Genomic DNA, 16,201 nt, shown 5'->3' on the forward strand with positions numbered 1-16,201 from the left:
CTCCCGTGTTTTGTGTTACACTTTTCCCTGCACCACCCCCCCGTGTTCACAAGCACGAGCCGCTCTCCTGTGAAATGAAGAGACTCCCTTAAGTCTCACTCGCCTCTTGCGAATAAGTGCGTGAACAACGCCCGGGGAATAAAGCCTCTGCCGGCAAAATTAACGCATCTCCCAGGCTGCTCATTGGGTGTTTAGTCCTTCGTCTCTCCAACGGCTTTGCCTTTCCGCCAGCGCTCTTCCACCCTCCTCTGCCCATTCATACCCGCTCCTCGCAGACGAAACTGGCTGCTCCTTCTGCTCGGTGTGAACTCAGAGTGCTGGTATTTAAACACAGCTCCAGTCGCTGAGCCCCGGCAGCTAGCGGGGTGCCTGGCTGGGGCTGGCAACCGAGGGCTGTGTCGCTTTAAGGCATGTGATACTTTTCTGAGCAGGGATGTATTGAAATAAGACTCGCAGCATCCTATAGCAGTGTACGTACAGCTGCGTTACCCTGCACTGCCCGCGCTGGAGTGAGGCTGCTCTGTCGCTAAACACAAACTGCTCCTCAGCCTTAAGTATCCTGGAAGCTGCAAATTATCTCAAGATCAATTCAAAGGTCTCATCGAGCAGAAGGTGATGCTAGGAGATGATTTAAAGGTGAAAATGAGAAGGTTTCCACCCCTCAAACCTTGGCCCCTTTTCTGACGGCAGAGTCTGAGAGCTCAGATGTCTTCTTTACTCTGGAAACAGGATTTGTAACGAAAGAGATTTTTTTTTTTTAATCCTGATAAAGAAGATTATTGGGAAGCTATTAAAAAAAATCCCTCATTGTGATACAGATGGATTTTAAAAAGTGTTAGATCTTTCCAATGAACACTAATAGAGTGCTCTGCTCTTGGTTGGATTACTCAGGTAAGGAGCTTCTTTAGGATTTAAGATTCAGAAAGCAGATTTGGGACTCGTTAGATAATAACTGGAGGGGTACTCTCTGCTGTGTTTCTTTACTAACAATAAGATGATCTGTGTGTAAAAGTGTGTATGTGTCAGTTTGCTGACAAAAAAGTGCATGAGGAAATGTTTGTAAGAAATGCTGTGTTTTGAGTAAAGGTAGTTTTAAATAGCATAGTCTGAGAGGGTTTTATTTAAAAAAAAAAAAAGAGAGAGAGCTAATATTAATGCCTGAGTGGATTAAGTCTGCTGTCCATGTGATTAAGAATATGTTGCCCAAGGAAAGACACAGGAGCATTTAGCAGGCTGTAGAAGTTTGGCTTTGCTTGGCTGTTTGGCTGGGATTTTAAAGTTCAATTTAAATAACCTGAACATCTGAAATATCCCTAGGTGAGAGTCACCTCTCCCTCTTACCTTCTTGTATAGAAAGCATGGGAGCGTCACACATGACAAGAAGGCATTAATTCCTGAAGACACGGGAAGCCTACTGAGAGCTCCCTGATCTGAGGGGATTGAATCTATTTTGCAAGATAAATAGGTCTAAAAAGAGGAGAAAAAGTACACTGTATACTGCAAAGTAAATACTCTGAAATGAAATTAATTATATGCTAAACAGTGCATCGGACACTGAGTACAGGGAGGGGAAGAGCCTCATGCTGATCAAAACAATGTTTTGATATTTTCTATTAATTATACTTGTCAGTTTATGTGGTTCTTCTCAGCCAATTAGACTTAAAAAGCTTCCCAAAGACTGGCTACTGCTTTAAAATGAGGACAAAACCCAATTTTACATGCATATATTTTATTACCACAGTATTTCACTATTTTAATATTGTTAATTTTCCTTCTGCAGTAATCCCCTGGATATATCACATACAGACTTTTTGCTTTTTAATTTTTATTTAAGGACACTCTATTTCTACATGAGAGATTTAATCTTTCAGAGTCTTTCTTGCTCTGTGAAAATGATGTTCAGCTGATTGGATTATTAGATAGAAAATGGCATCACGTCATTGGCTGAATAAGGAGAGTGCCTGAAGTTTGATTAATTTGGCAATATGAAATGCAGCAGAAGGTGTTGTTAAGGGAACTGGACGATGTGTAGCGTAGCTGAGCCTTGCAAACCTCCCGATCCTTGCAGGCATTGAGAAAGAGCTGTTGAAGTTAAAAAGTCAGAGGGAAATTCAGAGAGTTAATGCAATAATGAAAACGTGTATGAAAAATCAGTTGTCTATATTGAATGGCCAAGCATGCCAGCACTGGGAGACAAAGAACCTGCTCTTTCCCTCTGCCATAGGAATATTTTTAACATTTTGACACACTCTGCTTTGTGAAAAGATCAAAACTTGTATAGCATGTGTATGAAATTCAGCCTGCCCATACTCCAGCCCCTTTATGTGTACAGGTCGAACAAAAGGAAGCTGATTTCATCGGGGGATTAGAACATAATTCTGAGAAACAATTACTTTGTTTAGCAGACAGCATCGTGATTAAAAATTAATGCTCACAAAAGTCAAAACCAATAAACTGTTACCTTCTGGGTCAGTATTAGCCGTCCACTCTTGGGGATGGAGTATTTTTGAAATGTGTCTCCGATGTTGTATGCTTATCTGTAATCTGTTCAAAGTTTTGATGCTGTCTGTACATCACAGTTTTTCAGCTGTCAGTGCATTTTTTTTTTTAAACTTCCTTGTAAATTCAGCAATGGACCAGTGTAGGAATATTCTCCAGCCTTCTGTTTATATTGGTTTTAGTTTTTCTTAGTCTTCAGGTCTTACAGTTTCATTTTTACCACTGAATTATTAAAGTTATCCAGGCTCCTGTGTTGACATCTTGTTACCTTAGCTGTCCTTTTGGGGCATGACCTTTGCTATATGACGATTGCATCCTGCGGGGGGGAAACAAAAGATGCTTAGCAAAAGGAGGAGAAAAAAAAAAACCTAAAAATACTGTTGTAATGGAAGCTGACTATTCTGTGTGCTGTAAGGCAATGGATAATAACGTCTGTCTAATATTTTGTTTAGAGAATGGCAGTGGTCTCTGCAATGTCCTGGGTCCTGTATTTGTGGATAAGTGCCTGTGCAATGCTGCTCTGTCAGGGGTCCCTCCATCACACTTTCCAGCAGCATCACCTGCACAGACCAGGTAGGACTGAGATCAGCTGTGGGATGCCGTAAGATTGCAGACTCTCTGCCTGTGCTCATGTCTGTCTTGATAAATCATTCAATAATCATAAAATCCATCTTACCACTTAACTTTTGAGTTGCTTGCCTTTGTATTGCACAGCATCTTTTTTTGGTCAGTCTGACATGTGTTGTGCTCTGCCGGTTTGATGTTGGAGTATTCACCCTGTAATGTCTTCTAACAACTTCCTAACATGGGATTCCCATTTTAGATACCCATTTAGCTTCTCTGTTTCTTCCTCTGTGCTTATTTCCAGTTCCCCTTCTCCCCATTTCATGCAGTTCTGGGGTGAGTGTATAACTCGGGAAGACGTTGTGACAGCAGCGGTTTGGATAACTTTGCGGTTTTCTGACCCAAACTGGGCACGGGTCTGTAACTTAAAATACTGGTACCAAATCTGACTCATAGGCACTGGTGTTTACTGGAGGTTGGGTGTTTGCCTTGCACCAGTTATACTAAGGTCCTCAAGTTTACTTCTGAAAACTGATGGAGTTGCAAATGTGCAGCCCAGAGGAGGGTTTGGGACTGTCTTTCAGTGGAGTTAAATGCCTGTAAAGTCAGAATAAATCCCATGGATTAGCAGTCAAGAATGCAGCTCACTTTGTTGTGATTCAACATCTGCACATTAGTATTTTATTGTGTTTTTATTAATAGAAATGGACCACATAAGTTTTTCAACTGTTTATTGCGCTTTGAAGAACGTGGCATGTTAGAAATTAAGGAGTTGGCATATTCTAGCACAGTATTAAAATTAGATGGACCAAGAATGTCACTCCACAAATTTGGATCTAAAGAAAGGTGAGAGAGGTTTTAAAAGCTTTAGAAATAAAAGATGGAAGCTGTTAACTCACAATGATGAATCATTTAATAATGTGGCAACTAATACTTTAATGTTTTTTAATCTAATGATGTACCTTCAAAGATGGATAGTCTTGAACTGCAGGTCTTTAACAACCTTAATGACTCAGTTTTGTTTGTTTGGTTTTTTTTCTCCAACCGTTCTCCTTGTCCAAAAGTCAGATATTGACATTGTCTTGCTTTCTTGTAATGAAATATGCATAGTATGGAGGAATAGTCCTAAATCTTTGATAGACCAGCTCTTGGTAGCTATGTTGGAGCATCAGATTAACTAGTGGTGTGATCTTTACTAGCTGACTCTGGAAGTTTGAGAGTATTTGAAGTCTGGAGTGGTGAGGTTCTTATTTGAGACTTGTGGAGAAATGAACAAAATATTATGTGCAGTTTTAAGTAATGCTGCAGGTTATTTGAGTCTGTCCCCAAGTGAAGGAAATAGGAAAAGAACAGTCCAGCTAAACGGAAAGGTAAAAAGAAAATGTGATCTTGTTTTGTAAAATCGGTTGAAACAAGTGACATTATGAGAAAAAATGAGGGCTGGGCAGATTCAGAGCTCTGCAACATTTGCCTAAGCTTGAAAAATCACCTTCTTTATGAAGCAAGAACAGCAAGACACTGAATGCATACCAAGTGCTGGGGGAAATGTGAAAAATGACAAAATCTTTTGCTCAGAGATGTGATACAGATAGAGTGAAGGTTTTACAGCTGCCTCATCACCTACTTAGGCTCGCAGGAGGGAAAGCTTGGCTGTTCCTTTCTCAGGCAGCTTCTCCGCACCCTACATGAATAAGATTGATGGTGTTCTGATCCCAGGCAGCCAATTTCAGTCTCTCAAGAAATAATCCACTACATTGACAGATGAGTGGAATTTGACATGATGTTCACCTCGCTTTCAGCTTGTGCTGCACCTGGGAAGTACCAGCCAGTGAGTGTTCTTTAGGGAAACTATTAGAGATTTTGGACAATTTCTGCTGTCACAACAGAAAATCAAGACAGGGTTTTTTATAAGGCCATGAATTTGTGGTCTGCCAACTGAATGTGAAAGGTTGTACATAAAAGGGATGGAAATATGTTAACTAGCAAACTGAGTGATTTTAATGTATTCAACTGCAGTCCCTGAGCACACCCTATTTTTCATATTTATAATATTAGGAATGCGTCATTTACTTTTAGTTAGTCACTGTGTAAGTAAGATTAAAATGTTCAGCCAACTAAAAGCGAATAAAAAATGGATGCAGATGAGCCAGTGCATAATTTCAGTAAATTAATATTTTTGTATATGAAACTTCAACTTATGGATTCATGGCAAATATAGCTGTAATCAATAGCATGCTCAGCATACATTTCCCTTTAGGTTTTGATCTTCCATAGATGACATGCTGAAATAAGAGAATTTGAGCTGTTCAGCTCCATTGTGGGGCTATTTTGGTACAGGATAATTAAAAGGCAGATTCCACCCCATCTTGTGCTTCTTATATTTGATGAACAGAAGAGTGTCACTGAGTGCAGGAAGGTGCAGGTAAAATCCTTGTGGTGTATATTTAGCATAGTAAACTTGAACTGAACTCGGTGGATTAGCACGGTGAATATTCCCATCTGTACTACTACGGTTAATCCAGTTTTGAAACACTGGAATCCAAGGGCAATGTATGAAAAGGTTAGGTTATCAGATTTCTGAGCTTGTTCTCTTTTTTCTTTAAACTTTCTTAAGTAAGCGTCTGAATGGGTTGAAATAGATTTCCAGACGCTATGTGTAATCAGGGAAGTTTAAAGCTTCCTTTCAGTGTTGTATATTTTTTCAGTTTTGTAATTCAGTACTTTTGTTCAGTTAATGACTTAGCAGAAGGTATGAACCTGAAAGCAAATGTGATAAACTGCTTTCCGTAACAGCATTTCTAACTGGAGCTTTACTTCTGTTGAAATGATGGTAGGCAGACCCAGATCGTAAGGGCACAGTAAATACTGCTTGAATAGATGATATCCGATGCTGTGTTATTTGTACCTGTTCATTAATTTTTTCTTGTCTCATTAACAGAATGAAAAGTTTGAATGCCACTGTTCAGTACCCTGAAGTGTTGGTGGCTGTTCCTTTTCATTACGGTAGAGATGGAGAGCAGGGCACAGTTTCAGGCCTCTTCACTGGAATCCGGAGGAGACCTGTGAAGTAAGCTAGCTGAACACCATTGCAGTTTAATTCCCCTTGGGTAATACATATGGCTTTCTGCAGGTTTTTTTTTATGGCTATATTTCATTTTCATGAAAATTTTTAGGCAAAGAACATATGAAAGCATTCACAGGAAATAACTTTATGTGGAAACAAATCTCCATTTTTTTTAAGCATGTCATTTCTGCGTGATTTAATAAGAAACAGCGGCAATGAGAAGAATTCCACATTGGCTGTTTTAGGCTCTAAGGTACACACAGTTGTAGAGCTGTTGAATTGGCCTGAGGATTAGAGTGGACAGGTTGTGATTTGCAGAGTGCCTGCGATAGTCCATCGATCATCTGATTGACAGGATTGACCCTGCCCAGAGGTAGGAAGTAGGTGCTGGCATTTGGCAAGACAGCAAAGAATTAACAAAGCAAAGGGTTTAAGTTTAAAAAAAATAAAGAAATACCACCCTTTCAGTCATGCAGTTCTTAGCAAATTTTCTGGCTTTATTCCATAAATGAGGGATGTTTTGCTCCTGCTGGGGAACATCAGCTAGGACTGGATCATAGTAGACAACACTGACTGCGTGTTGCTTAAAAATACAAGAAGGCACATCAGATTCACCTGTAAGTTGATGCAAAATAATTATGTACATGTGAAGGATGCTAGGGTAGTCTTGCACACAGTGTAAAGATGTGAGGCAGACACAAGCAGAAACATGTAGCTACTGTAGCAATGCTGACATTCGCAAATATGCTAATTAAAAATAGGCTTGTTCAGAGGAAGAAATCGCGGACTGAATCAAGGCTGGAATCATATCTACTAAACATGAAGTACTTTTTATTGTGACAGTAGTTAATGATGTGCCCATTAAAAATAATGTCAAACAGTGATTCTCTATACTTCATATTACAAGGAGGAAAATCAGTCTCAAAGCAATTCTACACAAACTAACAAGTAATATCAATCAAAGGATGCTCTGAGCCTGTTTCTTGGTAGGCAGCATTTTGCAGAAACTTGAGTCTGTGGCTGTGAGCAAAAAAATTTTAGTTCTGATCTTGGCCTTCCCACTGATTTTTATAGCCTTGGGGGAAACTGTATTTTCACATTTCAAAAGGTCTGCTGTTTTCGTATGCCCCATATATGTGGTTATTCAGTTTAAAACAGACTGGGAAGAATGTTGGTCTGAATCTAATTCCTCAGGAAAGTATAAATAAAATGTCTTTACTGTGTAGAACAGTGGAAATTTGGTAGATGAAATCAACAGGATTTTTGCTCTTTGTGTTGATAGAAGCAAGCGTAGGAACAGGTAGTTAATATATAAATGTATACAGTTTCTGTGATTAGCAAGAATTGTGTTCCATTAGTCATACAGTTTGAATACAAACTGCCTTCAGCGTGCAATGTCCAAACTGCCATGCAACAGCTTAGCCAGCTTCCAGCAGATCACATCATGGGCCTGAAAGCTGGCAACTGGTGTTTCTCACTGTATTAACTAAAATGAACAAATTGACAAGCTTTAAGGCCTGATTTGGATTTCATTTACACCAGTAAATGCACAGGAGGCACTCCATTTATCCTGGTTCATTCTCAATTAGAAAAACCTGCTCATAACAAGCTATTCCAGTCACTCCCTGGAAGTCACCTCTCTTGTGGTACCTCTGTTACATACCTGTGGCCTTCACAGTCTGGTCTTGAAAATGTGAAACTACCAACTGTGAAGTAAAGAAATCCAGTTTGGAGGTGCTTACTGTGTTCCTGGTCACATACATCCAAATATATTTTGTATGCAGACAAACATTCATATATATTTTGTGTAAGCAGAGAACTGATGAAATGAAGTCAACACTGAAGGATGAGGTAGGATTACTAGCAGCGTGACAGCGATGAATTGCCTACTGCGCTTGTTTACAGCGGCAGACTTTATCAGAATTATTGCACCCTGTGATTTTTATTTCTATTTTTCCTGAAAAATTGAACCTCTAGAAGAGAAACATGGCTATAGGGTGTGTTTGCAGCCAGAGAGTTAGCTATGGGTGCTTTTATTCTGGGGTCTGTAAGCTGTTACTTTAATGGGCTCCTGCCTCTCAGGTAAAGGCGAAAGGGTAGTTGGGCATTGCCAAGGAGCACCCAGTACTCGGTGGAGGGTCAAAGGCAAGAGGACCCCTCTCTTCTTCACCAGAGAAGGGTGTGTAGCTGGGAGGCTCGCAGCTCGGTTGTAGGTGGAGGAAAGCTGTCACCAGTCACGTTGCTGAATGTGATGCCTTGTTACTTGTGATCCATGGAGGGGAAGTGACCTGAGGGGGAGCAGGGGTTGCAGCTCGATGGGCTGTGAAGAGCAGCGTGGCCAAGGTGTGCAGTGGTGCCCAGCCTGGCTCCACAGGAGCTGCTGGAAGCTTGGCCGCCTTCCCTGGGATCACCCTCACCACACGCCTTGTTCCAAAGAGTGATGGCCAGGTGTTAACAGTGGTATTTTGAGAGGAAAGATGTCTCCTGCATGTGTGGTTTGCACTGGCAGTGTCTGTGCTCCGGTTCAGTCCCTGCTGCTCTGCCCTTCCTCCTGCCCATGCTCTCCCTCAGGCCTCTCTGCAGGCAGCAGCGAAGCACATCCCTCTTTGCGTGGCAGAAGCCGCTCTGGGGAAGCGGGGACCAAAAGGCACCTCTTGCTGCGATGGCCCCGGCAGGCATCTCCTCCCAGGCGCTGAGCCTCCATCTCCAAGCTCGGCCTTGGTGAGTCATGAAGGGACCTTCCAGCACGCTGTGCGTGGCCTTGCTGTCGTGGTGTAACAGACTGAGGATTCGTACTACAGTGGTGAAGTCCCAAGGAGAATTTGGCACCTACAAACAAACCCCAAAGGCAAACTGTGTTGCTCTGTGCTGAAGTATTTCTGCTGATAACATCAGAGCCTGTCTTTAATGATTAGCCTACTTTAGTCCAAGGCTCATTTATATTTTAAAAGGCAATATCCAAGTGCATTTCCTCATAAGATAGATGTGTTTTCTCCCATTAAGTTTCATATTGTTTTATCCTATCCTGTCTATAATCTTTGTATTTCCTTTTAATGTTTTCTTTTCCACTCTGCTGTGAAATCAACCTTTGCTGTGAGCAAGATTTATTTTCCTGATGGGATTCAGCATTTTTGCTATTTTCAGATGCTCTGTACAGAACATTTCTCTCCAGCTAAACTTTTTTTTTTTTGCATGGGAGCGATGCTGGAGATTTCTTTTCATTGTGCTGTAGGCAGGGACCATGAGGACTGCAGCACAGTTGGACTCTAAATTTGTGAGACTCAGTCAATGATGCACAACGGGGAATTGGGGGTGTAAATTAAGCTGAATGAAGTTACAAAGCCCTATGTATGTATCTGTGACTCATATTTCTATGCTCTATTTAGAAGACTGTTATCTGGCATCTCTCTTGCCTTCTATATTCCTTTCAGAACAACAGTTTTCCCCTTTTCCTTTCACAGCGGGTGAAGAAACCAGCCCTGCCCTTCTTAAGGTCACTTCAGTGACAGCAGGTGCAGGATCACTGTTGCTGCCATATGATAATTGTGCCATAGCATTCCATTGTAATCCTTATTTTACTTGGAGAGAACAGCTTTGCTTGGGATCGGAACCGATGGTAGGGATGGAGGACCTTACTAGGTTTGGGTTTATCGGAAAGTGGGAAACTTGGAACTGAGATTTCCTCTGGTGTAAACAATGTCAGCAGCCAACAGGCTTTACAGATCTGCTTGAGTGCAGGCAAGAGCCTCAGGATCTTAACTGCACCCACTCTGATAAACTCTATTATCTTTTTTTACTGTTTGCATTAATGCTCTTCAAAAATGCCATTAAATATTTCTGGCAAGCAAAGCTTTAGTGTAATTTTACTGTATTGTTAAGGATTTATTAATTATAATCTTTTCTTGCAGAGTCTGTTTATATTTGATCATGACATTAATTGGTTGCCAAAACAAACTAGAGTTAATTGTGTTTAATTAAGTGGTTGGGAGCGAGCAAGGATAGCTTATTTGGAAAATTGCTTTCATTGATTTATATGTTTATTTTTTAAAAGAATGTGAATAAATGAATGGAACCTGTTTAGCACCTTTTTCCTTACATGCTTTTCAGGAATCATCAGTAACACAATTGTGGCTTTGAACAGATTCAAGAGTGGAAAAGTGTCTATTAATATATATTTGCCTATACAAACCTATTAAGAAGTAAATGTTCACATTCTGAATTTAAATCAAACCTAAAACCAAGCAGATATGAGATCAAGTTACATTAAAAAGAACAGTAAGGCAGCATTCAGAACAATGTGTTTTGAAAAATTCGTTTCAGAGAAAAACTTAGCTTCATTTCAGATTTGGCTAAAGGTGCTTTGGATAAGGAGGGTATGGTAAAATACACTAAAATATGACTAGATAAATATTTTTATAGTAGTTACGTTAATACAATATATAGTTATATTGTATTTCTATGATACAGTATTTTCTGTCATGCATTTCAAAACCAGCTAATTTTACAGTTCAGAAGCTTTTGAACACCTGCCTGTTTCAAGTTTTAATGCTAAAATTAGAACTGAGTAGAGAATTTTGAGGACAAATCAGTTTCCTAAGTTGAAACTAATTTTAAAAAGTTTGATATCTTTGTGCATTCCTTGTTTTTGCCTTGATATTCCTTGTTGGAAAGAAAATATATCCACATAAGGTTTCTATTATCCCAGCAGCTGCCTAAACCAAGTCATCACCTTGATAAATGAATAAATCCTGCCTGGAAGCATATATTCAGATATGCCAGCAGCTACCTCTTTCCCAAAAGAAATCAATACCTCATAGACTTCAAATCCAATGCCAGTGCAGACATGAGGAAGGTCTTGTGTGTCCTAGTTGGTACCAGTTCTTGTTTTGCTCCACAGCAGCAGTGAACTTAAAGGATGTCTAGTGTTTCCAGAAGTTAGAATCATAGGATGGTTTGGGTTGAAGGGACTTCTAAAGGCCATTTGTTCCAACCCCCCTGCAAGAAGCAGGGACATATCCAACCAGATTAGGTTGTTCAGAGCCCTGTCCAACCTGGCCTTGAATGTTTCCAGGGATGGGGCATCTACCGCCTCTCTGGGAAACCTGTTCCTGTTGCCTTCGTTGCCCCCAAAATCAGCTTTCTTTGCTGTTTTATTAAAAAAATATTTCCCTTAGCTTACAGATTCAAGCAGGATTTTTAGATATCAGGGCTACACTGTCACTGTTTGCTGTGAATATCATGAACTCATTAAGTTCCTCTCCTTGGTTACTTGCATGGGATATTCTCAAATTTGGGTGGTCAGTCAGCCAGAAGTCACTATTTGTCATTAAAACAAAAACTCAAGAGGAGTTGAGATAATGGAGGTTTTTGGGTTTTTAATTACTTCCAGCATGCCAGGGTAGGATCTGACAGAGAATGATTGTGTCCAAGTCAGCTCCCACATGTGTAGTACAATTATTTCTGTAGTATATCATATTTTTGTGAGGCTTTAAAATGCAGAGGTGTCTTTTTTTTTTTATCTCTCCAGGTAATTAAAAACTGCCTTTCCATGGCTGAAACCTTAGTGCTTTCTCATTAAGTCAGCAGCCTGGGTGGTGTTTATCTTAACCTTGTTTTGAGTTTCTCCAACAAATAGATGACTCCTTTAGTTCTAATTTAGCTTCTCTTGGTATTTCTATTATCTTTCTAGTTGGCAGGCAAGGAAATCAGATGTGCATCGAATGAAACCATTTGTCATGGATTAATGCATGCAAATGCCTTGATGACAGCAATAGACAAAAGCTGGTGACTGTCTGAATGCTAACTTTGGAAGAGAAAATTAACAAGGCCAAACAGCAGTGACAGCAGTCCCTAAATGAGATTATTCAATGCCTAAGAGCAAGATGGCACTCCTCTGTCCCCTCCCTTGCTGGGTTGTTTTTTTTTTTTTTTTTTTTTTTTTTCCTCTTGCTGAAATCTCAAGACATGAGGGTACTGCAGTGACCCCTGCTAAGTGGAGAGAAGCATCTGCAGCAGCTTCTGGCTTTCCCAGGGCTACTTGATGTCAGGACCTTCCCTCTGTCTAGTGAAACCCCTCTAGGAGAGGGAGGGGACTCGCAGCTAGGCAAGTGTAGAGAAGACAGCGATACTCCAGTGTGTATATCCCAGCACACTGGGAGTATAAACTCTTTCACCTATAGGAAAAATTATTTCTGCTAATCAGAATTTTCCAACGGGAAAAGTCACACAGGTACTTTGTACCTGTCTCTGCAGCAGACTGTATGCAGGCAATATGCTATCATAGTGGCTTCTGTTTCTTTTTTCTTTCTCCCTTTTGCTTTGATTTTGTGCATTCTACTGGAACCAGACCTTCACCCATTATACTCGCAAAGTTTCTCCCTGTTTTGATGCTGCAGTGTAGCCAAGACACCTTGTTGAGGACATAATGTTACCATAGACATAAGCGTGTTGGTCAGACAGTGATGCAGGCTCTGGAAAGCAAACTCTTGACTGAACAGGGCTAGTTCTGAACAGGAACAAATGCTGGTGATAAAAATAGGTGTAAATTAAAGGGAAAGGGATTTCTGCTTTCAGTGTGAATCGTTTGATGGTTTCCCCCAGTAAAACGTTCCTTGACTTTTCAGATTGTATTTGAGTTGGCTTTGAGCTGCCTGTTTTTGCACAGTGTTTTGTGATGATGTACCTTCTACGAGCAGCGTGGTATCAAGCAGTTCTTTTGTACTGGTCATACTTCTCTGAGGTTCAGGCTATGCAAGTCCCCCTGAAACCCTGTTCTTACAGAAATTGAATTATTTGCTTATGTTCTGGATTTTTTTTTGCTTTGTTTTCTAGTATATCAAAGGAAAAGGTGTAATGTTACAGTGTCTAGTGATGGAAACAAACTACACAGCCCTTCTGATGAGGATGGAATGGCTTTAGTATGCTGCTCCCTACATCTGAGGGCTGTGCTCTTTAACAGGTGAGAAGAGATCACCCCTTAGTCCTGACAGAATCTATGAATCAAAGTCTGTTAGGGGAAATTCATACAGAGTTTAAAACACAAACCTGCTTTTAAATGTAACTAGAGCAAAATAATTTCCTCTGTATAATACATGTGCATTGTATGAGTAACTAAAGTTTCAGAGGTCCTACTGTAAGCTGTGTCCTGTCTGTTTCTATAGGAGTGCTTTAGTGTCCAGATTTCACACAGGAACCAAGCAAAGAGATAAAAAAAATTCCAGTATGCCTTTGTCAGGAGTGATTATTCTGTATTCTGACAGCACATACAGATCTCAGAACATCCATATTTGCTGTAAAGAGAACATAGTTTTACAGGACACCCAACCAGCACCTGCCTGTTTGGTTCTTTTCTTTCTCTTTGTGCCCAACCAAGGGTGAGTTGATCCCCGTGTGCAGTCTATACTCAGGATCCAGCAGTAGAATAGATCATCTGAGGAAACTGAGGTCTCCGTCATGGGTGTATTTAGGGCTTTGAGATACAAATAAGTGAGGCTTTGTTATTCTGTTCCTCACATAGCCTCTTCAAGGGAGGCTGGTGGCTGCCAGACAGACTGTCCTCCAAGCTGGTAACCAGAGCAGGCATCCTGTCCCTAGAGCTTTGTCCTCGGCATGGCTTGATGTGCAAGTAGAAATATTCCTGTGAGCTGGGTGATGGATCGTGGAGGCTCTTAGCTCCCTCTTTTCATGAAATCAAGTGCTTTAGTGTAAGCCAACTTCACGCTGGCTTAAACTTTCATGGTGGTTAAGCTATAATCTATCAGACTGCCCCAGCTGTGAGGTGTAAAGAGCCTTCACATTCGCTTACTGTTACTCAATTGACAAACAAGTTGTACTATTGTAGTGCATTTTTCCCCGGCGTCTGTGCTCTCAGCTGAACCACAGGCTCAGCACACACAAACAGGCAGCGTGGAGTTTGCTTCAAATGTGGAACTTCCCAGTTCTTAATTACTTCCTTTAAGAGATGAGAAGTTTGGACTTGTCTTGGGACATCAGGACTTCCACTTTAAGTGTACTGCTCACTTGAAGGCTGCACTTCCCACCACAGTTCTGTGTGATGCTTCCAATCTTTCACAGACAGTGTAACACTGATTCTGCCGAACTCAAGAGTGTATTTTTTTTGGTAACATGTGAGAGTTACAAATATTGTTAACTGCACACTATTATCTCAATAACTTGCAGGCCAGCTACAGCAGCATAAAAACTTGTAGCAAGATAAATCACGTCAGTATTTTTTAATGGGAGGGGGAAAATTCAGACTATTTAACTTTCCATGATTGGAAAAAACTTCATCTCCTATTGCTTCTAAAGATACAGATTGCCCTGGGGAAAGACCTAGAAGATTGGTCCCAGAAGAGGATTGTGCTCTGGGGGCTCCTAGCTGGAAAATCACTTGTGATTGTGTGAACGCTGTCTTGTTTGGCTCAACGAAAAGCATGGTGGGGACCTGGCAGGGCTGGGATGCTGTTAGGGTCCTGCATGTCCTTCCCCACTAATGGCCCTTTTTCCTGCTGCTATTGGGCTTTGAGTCAACTGCAGAAGTCTTGCTTCTTGCTTGCTGGGACCTAAAAAACTTTCAAGCTGGGGAAAGGTCTTCTCCATTATTTACCTCTGTTTCAGCAACACAGAAGCTCAGCAGTTATATTGCTGTTTACCAGTGTTGTCATTTCCTGGCAAGATCTCATGCTGTCATAGAGGCACAGCAGGAATCCATGTCCCGGTTCATATCAGGGCCACCTGCCCCTCCGAGTTGCTGCCACCTAGCCACCTCCCCCCAGTTTGTATGTTCTGCATGACACCCTACGGCATGGAATATCCCTCTGGCCGGTTTGGGTGAGCTGTCCTGGCTGTGCCCCCTCCCAGCCTCTTGTGCACCTCCAGCCTCCTCACTGGCAGGGCATGAGAAGCTGAAGAGTCCTTGACTTAATGTAAGCACCACTCAGCAACAGCTAGAACATCAGTGTGTTACCAAATCATTCTCATCCTAAATCCAAAATACTAGCTACTAGGAAGAAAACTAACTCTATCCCAGCCCAAACTAGTTGTGTGACTAAAGCAGTGTAAATGATTTTATTATTATTATTATTATTATTATTATTATTTGGTAGCTGAAGCAGGATATGAAGCGTTGCTGAAACAACTTGTGTTTCTAAACACTGAAAACAAAGCCCACAGGGAGGGAAAACAAAGCTCTGACAAACTGATGTTTGTCTGCAGTGCTATGGAGGTGGTTTTGCTGACTTCTCTGTCATCTCAAGATCTTTGCTAATTTAATGAGCCAATTTCGCTTGTCAGGGTGACAGTTATCCATGTCAGAGACCAATACTTCTTTAATATACCATCTGTAGTGGTTATTTTGCTGTCCTTGAAGAAACACAGGCTGGACTATTGCTTTATTTTGAGAGACGCTTCTATTTTTCTTTTCTTTTTTAACTCAGGCTTAGTTTTAGAAATATATTTCCTTATCGAAGTGATAGCATCTGCTTTTGTCATTTTTATGTAAACTCAGCTCTGCTGTGCAAAGCACCACTATTTTCCTCCCCTGGAGAAAATGTGATTGTCTATCAGCAGTGAAGCTCTGTCTGTGCAATCTAATCATCGAATCCAGCAGTTATTTAAACTATATTTGCTTGTGCCTTTTTCATGACAAGTTCTTGGGAGAGTGGCTAGGAGTGTGTGTGGTGGGATTTGTAACTGGTCGTACTGGATTTTTTTATGTAAGAGTACTTACGGTAAATGAGTTAAGGATTATGTGCCAGAGGAAACTTTTAATGAAATACATAGACTTGTCAAAAAAAAAAAAAAAAAAACCTGAAACAAAAAAACTCCAAACCAATCTTCTGGTAGGAATATACCAGTTTTAGCAGGATCCACATTTTGTTAAAATGGAACAAATGAGAGATGAAGATCTTATGAACAATATGATTAGTGGTGTGATGGTTTGGGCATTCAAATGAAGGAGCTGAATCTCAGTATTTCACTGGGATCTTGAGTTTGAATTATTCCTTTCCTGGAATAAAGTATGGTTCAATCAGGGAGCTTCTTGTTCAGCACAGGGAGCTGATGGCACAGCCTGGC

At 40.8% G+C, this 16,201-nt stretch overlaps 1 protein-coding gene across 2 annotated transcripts in view; it reads left to right on the forward strand.

The window, feature by feature from the left end:
- The first annotated feature begins 311 nt into the window (after positions 1-311).
- TAFA1 (TAFA chemokine like family member 1) overlaps positions 312-16,201 on the forward strand; it is a 230,093-nt gene continuing 214,203 nt past the window's right edge. For both annotated transcript variants that reach the window (XM_086755538.1, XM_086755539.1), the window contains exons 1-2: positions 312-891; positions 2,952-3,072. In XM_086755538.1, coding sequence (XP_086611664.1) covers positions 2,955-3,072 — 118 coding nt within the window. In that variant the 5' untranslated portion in view covers positions 312-891; positions 2,952-2,954. The remainder of the gene's footprint in view (positions 892-2,951; positions 3,073-16,201) is intronic.

The sequence above is a fragment of the Chlamydotis macqueenii genome, chromosome 10 (genome assembly GCF_036417535.1).
Source record: "Chlamydotis macqueenii isolate bChlMac1 chromosome 10, bChlMac1.mat, whole genome shotgun sequence".
Taxonomy (NCBI): domain Eukaryota; kingdom Metazoa; phylum Chordata; class Aves; order Otidiformes; family Otididae; genus Chlamydotis; species Chlamydotis macqueenii.